At 43.1% G+C, this 11,635-nt stretch overlaps 1 protein-coding gene across 1 annotated transcript; it reads right to left on the bottom strand.

Annotated features, from left to right (window-relative positions):
* Nucleotides 1–1,396: 1,396 nt before the first annotated feature.
* Nucleotides 1,397–7,811, bottom strand: LOC127338746 (uncharacterized). Its single transcript, XM_051364744.2, has 3 exons — nucleotides 7,544–7,811; nucleotides 3,035–3,139; nucleotides 1,397–2,103 (listed from the first exon to the last, which is right to left on the bottom strand). The coding sequence occupies exons 1-3, from the start codon at nucleotides 7,681–7,683 to the stop codon at nucleotides 1,548–1,550; spliced, it is 801 nt and encodes a 266-aa protein (XP_051220704.1). The 5' UTR covers nucleotides 7,684–7,811; the 3' UTR covers nucleotides 1,397–1,547.
* Nucleotides 7,812–11,635: the final 3,824 nt, after the last annotated feature.

Here is an 11,635-nt window from a genome sequence, read left to right on the forward strand (position 1 = left end):
TGCGCCGAGGCAGACGACGCAACAAACAGCGGCCAATCGCGCCTACCTGGCAAGTCGTCGAGCACCTTCTGTGCGTGGAGGTGGGGCGGATTTGACGGCGCGTTCTGGGACGCGCTGGCGAGGCGGCGGCGGCGCCACGACCGGCGGGAGCCCAGCCGCGACAACGGTGCCGACTCTCAGCACAGATCAGACGCCCAAACGGCTGGGAAATCCAGCGGCGGCGGTGGGGTGGGAAGGAAGGAGCGACGAGAAAAGAGGCGCGGGAAGGAAGGAGCGACGAGAAAAGAGGCGCGAACCAACGGTTTATGCAAATAGTCGCCGACATGTGGGAGCCCGCCTCGCTTTTCGTTGTGTCCGGTGTCCCCGGTGCGTCCCCTGTGGGACGGGGACGGCCTCGGGGCGCCGGACACCGAATGGGGGCGCGCCGGACAAAAAAGGGCTTTGGGGGACGCGGGGCTGGAACGCATTTTCTGTCCAGCGCGCCCCAAATCCCTTTGGGGGACGCTTTGGGAACGCGACTGGAGATGCTCTAATCCCCAAATCACATGTAAATCCTAAAATATGTCATACGATTCGGTTAAAACTTACTTAGTTTTAGCTAGTGTAGGTTGGATTTCTACTAGTATTCACGAATCGCACTCCCCACATCTATTGCCTTGTGTGACCCTTTTATGTGTTTGCCTCGTGTATGGGGTTTTGACTCTAGAAACGAGAATCTCGTCCTCGAATCAAATGCGATTCACATATGATAATGCCTTCGTGGGGTTATGTGTCAACACGGTTTGACACCTTCGTCACAGGGCAGATGTTCGACGTTTTGTGGCGGAGCTGTGTTTCACTGGCATACATGAAGCGGGTGCCATTCAAAATGTACAAGATGGCGGTGGAGTGAGAGGCATCCTGCGCTAAGAAGAAGAAGAAGCAAGAAAGAACAACAAGATTTACAGAGACTTCCATGTGAGGTCACTTTTTTTAACACAGAGACAAAAGTTTTGTCGCATTCATTAATTAAGAAGGGAATACACGGTTTTTAGGAGAAAACCGAACGAAAACCTACAACAACATGATCAAGAGAGTGCACTTCGTTTTATGAGTTAAATTTAAGAAATCGGTTAGGTCTAGCCACATTTAGAGGAGTAAACTTTACTCCTCTAAGTTTACTTCGCGGTTTTGCTTCTCTATATTATATGATATCGGGTAGAAATACCATTAGACTTCCTTGAAGCGTAGTTGACAGTAGTAGACCGTAGAAGGGTGGCTCCGCATCATGTTTTGGGACAACACATTACATATGCGCAAAAGCAAAATATAATGAAAAATGCAAGGTGCATATATAGCACCAACCGATCTATTTCATCTTCGAGCTACCAAATGCAGGAATGCAGGGATAAGCATAGTAGTGAAGTGACACTTCAGCTAAAATGAGCAAGTATATAAAACATCGATCTGCATGTCCTCCACGAAGAATATGTATGAACTTTACTTGATTCCAGGCCAAATAATGACAGTTTACTTATGCTTGTGACGTAAGAGCAACGCAGTAACAGTCAGTAATTGTCATCATTACCATCGTCAGGGAGATACCCGTTGTCGCCGAAGTGCAAATGGTCATTCAGACCGTATTTCAACGATTCCCACGTCGAGAACCTGTCACCTCCGCCGTCGGTCGTCATCGACGTGGACGGCAGCGGAGGTGCCTGCAACATGCCGTCCGTCGTCGAGAATGGCGTCGACGTCGACGCCACCTGCGGCAGCTCGGAAGGGAAGGCCGCATGATGCGTGTGCGGCTGGCTGTTGGAATCAAAGCTGAGCATCAATGACGGCCACCCAGGCGCCATAGGCTGCTGGTACTGCCGTTGCTGCTCCATCCGGTGCCTACCTCCGTTCCTGGCGCAGGTGGAATCGAACCTGAGGAAGTGCGAATCAGCGGTGGGCGCCGGCAGCTCAGCCACGACATCGGGCGTTGGGACGGGCGCGGCGTTGCACGTGTGCTCGTACGTGTAGGTGACCCTGAATAGCGGTGGATCGTCGTTGTTCTCTTGTTGGACCAGCTTCGAGGCAAGGCATTGCTTGTCTTCACGGTAAGAGCATCTGTAGTACAGCCTGCATTACCGTTTAATTACATGTTACTATGTTAGCATGAGTAGCTTTGTATAATTTGTTAGTGACGTAGACATCGAGAAACTTAAAATGGATGCCGAGGTACACGCAGCCATTTATTCTGAAACATTTGAATTCTATTTTAGATTTTAAAAAAATATGAAACAATTCTAGAGATAGCAATTGATGTATACTATAAACTGATAAAATATCAATACAAACTACTTCGTATTTTAAGCTATACAAAAATAAATAAAATTATCAAAATTTTATGGTGAACAGTGCAACATAATGGAGCTCGAAAGTCGGGTTAAAAGATACTTTTAGACCATCTTGAACCCGCACATAAAACAATATTATGAATGAATCACCTTAACATAACATATGAGAGACCACTTTCTATTTTCTAGAACAACAGGTCGAACCCAAAGAACAATTCTATTCAAAGAAATGTTGTTGAGGGATCCTTCTCCACTAGATTGGCGATATTTAATACAATAGAATAAGTTATTAATGATTTCTAGAGTTCGGGGATTACTTCACTATATCTATTTTCGCCTAAGCATGAAGACATGGTTTACTTAAAGGTCCAACCATATCGGCTGACTGTTTTGGAGTCTTAAAGTTACTGAAACTGATTTCTAAATACTATGGCCCTTCTCATATACTGAAATTTGGAGAAGAAGCGGTTAGTTTCTTGTATGAAATGACTTTTTTTTTTTTTGAAAAGGAAAAAATGAAAGTTCTTGTATCAAATGACTTGCCCAAGTTAGCTTTCCGACGTGATGAACTAATCATCACAAGCAAGAGACGTTTCAACACTATAAAACTTGTCACATTATGTCCTTTTTTGTGTAGCCTGGAATATAAATAGTTAGCTTTTTTTTCCTTCTCTTGACGTGACTAATCAATAGAGCGTCACCTGGTAAATTACCTGGGGAAGGCAGAGTCCTTGATATTTTTCTGGCCGTACTTTCTCCACAAGTGACCGTCAAAATGAGGTGTGAAGGTATGTTTGACCCATGAAGGTCTGTCTTTCCTGCAGCGATATATGGACCAGGCTAAATATATAGGTCAAACAGAGAACGAGTCATTGACCCAACAATATCCATTCTTATATAATATTATGCATCACAAGAATATAACGGTAACTCATGTGTTAGCTCAAATACCTCTGAATATCAGTTTTAGAAGGTTGTTAGTGAGAAACAAATAGATTTTATGGTTACAGTTATGCCGAAATCTTGTGAGGATTAACTTATCTGATGAGAATGATCAATTTATTAGGAATTTGACAACGAATGATTTGTTTACAGTGAAATCTATGTATGAGGATCTTATGAATGACCACACACCTTATTTGAGAAAATACCAATGAAAAGTCAAAATCCCCCTTAACATAAATATATTTATGTGGTTCTTGAGTAATAAGGTGCTGCTTACTAAGGATAATTTAGCTAAAGACAATGGAATGGGTGTACAAAATGTGTTTTTTATGGAGAACATGAAACTATTGAACATTTGTTTCTCACTTGTCCTTTAGCTAAAATACTTTGGCGCACGATTAATTTTACTTTTAATCTTCCACCTCCAACCAATATTACGAATATGTTTGGTAATTGATTAAGTGGAGTAGATAGACTATCTAAGGCTTTTATCCGTATTGGGGTTTCTGCTTATGTTGGTCTATATGGAGGGCGAGGAATGATATTATTTTTAACAAAAAACCTTCCTTTCATTTCTTGCAGGTTATCCATATGGTGGCACATTGGGTTCAGTTGTGGGCTCTTCTGTCACCGGAGGAACAGCGGGATGCACACTGCTCCAGATGGTCGTTCGGGATATCTTGTGCCAGACTGGCTAGCGACACAATAGACGGGTACAATGATGTGTAGTCCAGTTTCTTTTGTTTTCTTTCGCTGGTTGATTTTTGTATCAACTCTAGGCAATGCCTGAGAGTTTTTAAACATTGTACTCACAAATATTTTTTAATAAAAAACCGTGTGCATCATCATGATGCAGAAGCCGGGGTTTCACTCCCCATTTCGAAAAAAAACAAAGAACGAGTCAGGCTTCAGGACTCAGGATGAATGGTAGATTTGCAAATGCTCAAAAAGTTGTGAAGGCCGTTTGGTATTCTCCCTCCATGCAGTGTACTTCCAATGGAAGTCAAACTTGTTTAAGTTTGATCATATTTATATAAAAAGCAACAACATTTATGCCAGCAAACTATCATCGATCATTAGATTCAGGATAAATTATATTTTCATCATACATGTATCTAGCTAGTATAATAAATATTATTATATTTCAGTGCAAACTCCATGCATGAAACTCTCCAAGAAACTGATCAAGTACACTCTTTTGTAAAAGGAGAGGGAGTATATATAAATGTGCCGATAGAAATAATATAAATAACTGCGGAATTGAAATGGAAGGATATAATACATGTAGGATGTATAGTAAAGTATATTCATGCTCATTTAATTAAAATATAACATCTATTCCCTCGCAAACTAAAACTAAATATTTCCGGTCTGTATGGAAAAAAAAGTTAAATAAGTTTTTTTTGTGTAAATTCAACAAGAAAACACCTTAACTAAAAAAAACCTTAAGGTTTGTTTTACCCACAGTAGCTAATTAATGAGTAAGAAAAACCCATAAGTACGTTGGATAGCCATTTAACTAAAAACCTTTAGTATGCTTTTCCTGTCAATCTTTTCCTTTCATTATTTTTTCTTGTGTTCCATTTAATTGTTTTCATTTCAAAAGAACATTGCATTTCCGTTGAGCAATTAATGGAAAAGGGGAGTGATCCCAGGTGGAAAAGAAAACTAAAAAACTGATAAGGGGGTCCACTTGTCACTAAGTGTACAGGATGGCCCGGCTCGATATTGTTTTGAGCTCATGTGAGGGACTTTCCAGTGCTTGAATAGCTGAGGAGGCTCATTGCCTCTTTCACGGTCTTGGCAAGGTCAAGTGGGGCCATCATGCTTAGCCAATGAGAGGTGGGCTCTGGATCAAACTTTTAGTCAAACAACTAAGCAATGTTTGTTTGTTTTTGTTTCTCCTTAGCCATAAAGTCCGAGTTGTGTGTTTTTTCTTCTGTGACAGCAACCCTTGAAGGTGTGTTTTGGCGCATAGTATGTTGGAATAGATTTTATATAATGCGCTTCTCAAGTTTTCTTACAGCATATAAATGGTACTGATTTTCTCCTTTAAAATTGGGACATGCACGGACCAAAATACCGCCGGGGGGGGGGGGGGGGGGGAGGGAGGGAGGTGAGCCAAGTCAATAGAGTATACATTTTCCAAAGAGAACTTCAACAGTAACTCCAACTAAATAGAGTGCATGTATTTTTGTGGATCTAACCGGAAGCATCTGCAACAAGAGGGGGAAAAATCTATGTAAAAAACAACGGTGTGACGCTTGCAAAAACTGCATGCATCGCCATCAGGCCAAATATAAGTTGTCTCCTTTTGTTCAGATCTCCTAGAAAGAATGTTTGACTATAGATCTCTTCAGTTAGTGTTGAAAGTTAGAACCAATTAACGACATACAATTTTGCGTTCACAATTGTTTGAGAAAGAGTGGCTGGCTAGTTGAGTGACCATACATTGTGCCGTCATGTTGTGTGGCGGGCGGCCACGCACACATGAACTACATCAAGGTAGTTCGAGCGGAATGCTTGATAAGCAATAAAGCTACACTTACGGGCAAACTTCCTACGCAAATTTGTTACGGGCTGAGTTGGAGAGCATACGGAGCCATCACGGTCCTAAACTCACGGGGACAAACTGATTTTCAACAAATCCCCTGCAGCCATGTCAGCCCGTAAGGCAATTCCGTAAACATTACTCCGAGGTGTAGCATTTCTCCTTGATAAGTAACTCAAGCCAACAAAGAAAATTTTGTAGGATAATCGTTATGGAACTAGACAAATTTAAAAGGTATTACAAGGAAAGAAATAAGAACGTGGTAATCAAAGATGACGATCTTGTTACCAAGACCGCGGGCTAAATTAACGGGATATTAAGTGGGATTGGTGCGTCAATAAATTATTTTCTACTTTAAAAGTCCACATTGAACCTGTAAATAAATGGATAGATTTCTCATACCACGCATCACCACCTTTCCAAAAAAACAAGTACAAAACCAGTATATAGATTTTTTTTTGAAAGAAGTAGTATATATATAGATTGTAATTATCTAGGAAAAATAGAGAAAATATTACACACTACGACTTTCTATATTCGTTCAAGAGGCATCACTGGTACCACAACTAAATAGCTAGGGGCTCCATATAGTATACTGCACATCTTTCACATATGCTTGAAGTTTAGGGAATGATTGATCTGCTCGACACTTTTCAGTTTTTGCTTATCCTTTAGGCAAGGAAAACAGATTCTTGAGTCATAAAATAGTATTCAGGGTAGTGCTGCAAGGCTGCTGCAATATCACAAAGTAGCTAGACCACGTGTAGTCCTCCTTTTCTTTCTTATAAGCATGCCAAAAATGTGCATGAAGGACAGTTTACGAGTAGTATAATCTAGGGATCTCATGAAAATGATTCCCCCCCCCCACCCACTATGACCAGATCTATATATATGCACTGGAAAATAAAAGGGAGCTCCTTCAAAAAAAAAAAACTTCAGGTTCCGAAGTCTCCAAAGAAAATGCTCTTCATTGAAAGAAGGAGAATATGATCTTTTTTAGAACTATGGTCTAAGGAGAATGTCCAGAAATGGTTAGGATATATGTAGCATCACACGGGCACCAGGTTACTGGTAAGACAAAAAGTTTTTCACAATAATCAGATTCTTTTAGCATAGTGTGGGGTTGCCATCCAAGCTCTGAGCAAAATTCTGCACTACATTGCAGCTTTGACCCCATCCCATGAAATATAGCACGACCCACACATGAGGAAGTAATAAGAAAAGAAAATTCTAGTGGCTGCTGTATGATTCAATTTAATTGTCCTTTTCTCATCATATTTCGCTCTACTCCAGGCTGCGAAGAGTGACCCCAACCATCAGTGTTTTCAGCATTGTTTTAGCAGTAGACTATTAATCCTAGTTGTAACTATAAAGTATAGTACATCAACATATCTGAAGTGTTCCAATTCCGGCCAGTTTCTGACCATGTTAACATTTCCTAACTCTTCCTTAATTTTTTCAAATCTTTCCATTATTGGCATAAATCCAAGGTAGGTAGAACAGCATCAATACCTCTATACGTTTTGATAGATACAATGCACAAACGAGAAAGACAAGTAATGCAAATCAACAGGACAGCTTCAGTGTCTAGTTTCAGAATGATGAGCTCATCGAAGAGGTCAGGAGGAGTATCTATGGAAAATCAAACAATTGAAGTAGAGCAAGCAACAAGGGGGGGAACAAGTAGTATAAACGAGCAGCAACAAGGCAAGGTGAGTTTACATACCTTCTCTTCCGGCTGTCGCGTGGCGAGGACTCCGGCGGGGAGAGGCCAAAGACGCCTCCCGCGGAGCTGTAGGACGCGGAGGCAGATCCCATGGCTTCCTCGAAGTCAAACGACTCTCCCTTCGGCCGCGGCGACGCCATTGGGTCTTCCCGGCCGGCTCTGTCTATCTAATCTCGTCCTGATTTGTACTGGGATGATGAGATAATAAAAAGCTAGCTAGGTCGCGCGAAGAAGCTAGCAGCAGGTATGTGGGAAATGGAGAAGGAGATGGGGAGGTAGCTAGCCACCTATGTCTCTTTCAAGCTGCTACTCGCAGGAAGAGGACTTTAAATTTTGAGGAGGTAGCTGGCGAGCACAATGGCGTGCAGTATGTACAAACTCGATTAATAGTACTATTTTATGTTTTCCTTCCGTTTCTAAGTCAAGAGGCTTTGCAGGGTCTTTTCATATGTCTAATGTTTCCCTCGTCAAAGAAAATAAGTCTAACGTTTCCACACAAAATAGATTCGAGCGGATGAATCTGCCGCCAATTATGGCCTACCTTGTCATGAGAATCCCCATTTTCTTCTCGAACATAAGTTTGCCAGTATGGACACAGATATGTAGACATTTAGTTTCCATGTGATTGATATATAGATATATATAATTCCTTGTTTTTCTGAAAATATTTCTCCAGTACTATGATTGTACTTTGTAACTCGCTTTCTTGGCATTAGAAAGCCGCGACCATCGATCTTACGTACTCGCGCCCAGGGTGTGATGCGTGTGTGTTTGTTTACGTGCAAATTGCAGCAACGGGGACACTGACAGTAGCTGCCAGCCGGTTAGATGTATTGCCAGTTGGTATTACAATACTAAGGCCATTTTTTAATAATTCAGAGCAGTGTGGAGGCTACCGATCCCGAGCCACCCCCACGTTTCGGTGCAGCTTGCAACACTTTGCTGCAGATTGCTGAGATGAGTCCAGCCATTTTATCAGAGAACACTTCCTGCAAAAATCTGACCTGTTCTATTATCTAATCTGATATATAGAGAGCATTCATATATCTTCCCTTGGCAGGGGTAAAGGGTAGATTTTCATTTTGGATGGATTTAATGGGTTTTGAATGGATTCTTATTGGACTAAATGGCAGATTCAGTATTTAGCCCCTGTTGGTTTTCTAGTCTTCCTTTCTTTCTTTAATGTATATATGGGATTCCGTTAGGACTTTGCACCATTAATTATTCACTATTAAGCTCGTATGTTGCTGCATTAGTTGTACTTGATTAACATTCAAAATATCCATATGGAATTGTGGTTAGGGTTGAAGTTTTTTTCTAATAAGAGCATCTCTAACCGAAAGAGCAAAAATGCTTAGAGGGGCAATTAGGAAAAGATTTTCTTTTCCTCTTCTAAGACGCCTCGTGCCGAAGTTGCAAAAACGTTAGAGGACAAATTTTTTGCTCATGACCACCGTGCCACCTATACTTACTCGGCCGCGACGCGACGAGCAAAAAAATTCATCCTCAAAATGCGTCTCGCCGCTCTACCGATTCCGACGGCGTTCACTCTGTCGGCCACTTATTGTCTCTGTCACGAGCCCGAACCCTCCTACGCCCTCCTTCCACACTAAGTCGAGCTCACCGATGCATGTCGTTGTTGGAAGTGGGCCATAGCCGTTGGAGATCCCGCCGCTGATTTGTTGTCTTTTCCGGCCGCGGCAAGCTCGATTTGTTCAAAAAACGATGCTATCGGATGATGGATACATCGTAGATACACAGCTGCAGAGACAGACGTTGCCGGAATGGAGCCCTCTAGCATTTTTTCCGATGAGAAGTACCCGGTCATAGCGAAAACCGGCGGTCATCAAGACCGATGTTTCGCGGCCTCTAACTCCGCATCCGGGAGTTGGGAAAGTCTATGTTTTCCTTGTCGCTCTCGCGAGTGACCGGGATCCCCTCTCCGCCGCTACCACCGAAGCCCCCTCCCATGCCTCCCCTCCCTCGCCGCCGCTGATGGGCATCACCAGGGAAAGCCTGCGGAACGTCGGTGGCGGCGAGTCCCTCATTTCCCCTTTGCTTGGCGCAAGCAGCGCGAGAAGCCTTCTCTGGGCAAGGGGCATGGCGACGTTGTCTTGCAATGGAGGCGCTCGAGGGCGAGGCCTTGCAGCGACGATGCGGAGGACTCCTTGTCAGATACGTGCTCGATGACCATGGGCGGCTCGGGTCCCTGGTTCCTCGGCTAGTCTAGGTCTTTTGCCCGGGTCCGGCGGATTGAGGTGGTTGGCCTCCTCCGGTGGAGTGGCGTCGTGGAGGTGCTGGTGAGCTGTTGGCGATCAAAGTCTCTGATTTGATCTGGGCCTCAGGGAACGATCTGGGCCTTATGGTTATTTGAGGCCTACGGTCGCGCAGAGCTGCCTTCTTCTCTATGGCCAGTCCGTTAGGAAGTGGACTGGCGGCGAAGGGGTTTACCGGTCTTGCGAATAAAGGTGGACGGTCCTAGGATTCCTCTCGCACCATGGCAAAGACCTGCTTGATGTTTTTCCTCCTTGATCGGACCGGAGTGTCGAGTTCCGGAAGGCTCCGCCGGAGAACTCCCTAATGCGCCTTATGCTTGAAAATTGTTGGATCGGATAAGATTCGGTCTCGCACAACTATGTTTTTCTGAAAATTTGATTTCAGAGGGAGCGATGCAAAGCTCTGCCATCATGGGCCGGTTCCATGGTGAAGTTAGTCGTGGAGAATGGTATGGAAGCCAAGATCTGGGGACTAGTAATGGTGGTTCAAGTCCTTGTGGTGATAGAGGAATTGATTTGGTGATTCCTGGCTTGGAGCAGCAGTATCGCCAAGTGGGGGCGACAACACACGTGAAGTTCAAAGTCTAAATTTGTAGGATGAAAACCTATGATCTATGATTAGGAGACGGTGACGCTTGTGCACTGTTTTCTTCTTGCATGCGTCGCTTTTGGGAAGATGAATTTATTTTGTTGTCTTTCTAGTCTTTGGTGCACTGCTATAAAAAAATAGATCACTGTAGCGAATTTTTTCTTTCTTTACATCCATATTGCCATTAAGGCACTGCCTTGGTGATATTAATATATACTCTATAGAAAAAGGTTTTCCTAGCAGGTAACAGATTCCTGGCTGCTTCCCATTTTCACGTGGTACTACCGATCAAACCGCTCCGACAAACAGAACTGACAGGCTGCTACTTAGGTATAGGAGAGAACCTGATATGTGGCCAGGAGGTTGGGGACATTGTGAAGAGGAAAACCCCTTTTTTATTGGATTTACTTTGGCTTATCGACTCGGGGCTAGCTTGAACAATAAAATACTAATGCAACAAGTGACAGGCTAAACAACTCGAGATGTCGATGTGGAGAAGATTACTTAAAGGGTTTAAAGCTCGCCCCCTCAATATGACAAGGGCTGTCATCGGCAGATCGTAATCTAAGCAATCCGCACGTTGTTTTGGGAGCAGGGCCCTGTTGTCCACTGATGAAAATGCTATTGGCAAGTGGCATCAACCATAAACAAATTCTGCTGCCCTTTACCAGCTAAAGAAAGATGCAGCTGGTGCAAGGTTTCGAGGAAGGTTCGACCACCCAAAGTTCACAATGTCGAGGCCCCCGGATCTAGCGGTAATTGGAATTTATGTGCAAGACGAGGCCGTAGACTCCTGGTGGCTCAAAATCCGAGGTTGGGGAGTAGTTTCTTCTCATCCAATTAAGTAAAGCAATTATGTACCTCCTCAATCTATATTATTATATTAAAGTTGATCGTAGATCATATAACGCGTTTGGTGAAGAAGATAGGGACCATCCGGACCGTTTGACATAACTCAACGTCTCAAAACATCCAATTCAACCGTCTGATCATCTCGCCTACCATTTCACGCTGGGAGCATCACTAAAAGGAAAGCTATCTTATATTTTTAGTTAATAATTATTTTTAATTTATTGCCTTGTTTCAATCGCTACAAATAGAAATTAAGCTAACTTGAAAAGCTATGATAGCTAATCGCAGCAAACAAAAATTTAGCTGACGTAAATTAGGGAAGTATTATCGAGCAATTATCACATCAATCAATGTTGAGTAACTTGCAAAGCTACC

This window comes from Lolium perenne, chromosome 3, assembly GCF_019359855.2.
Source record: "Lolium perenne isolate Kyuss_39 chromosome 3, Kyuss_2.0, whole genome shotgun sequence".
In the NCBI taxonomy this organism is placed as follows: domain Eukaryota; kingdom Viridiplantae; phylum Streptophyta; class Magnoliopsida; order Poales; family Poaceae; genus Lolium; species Lolium perenne.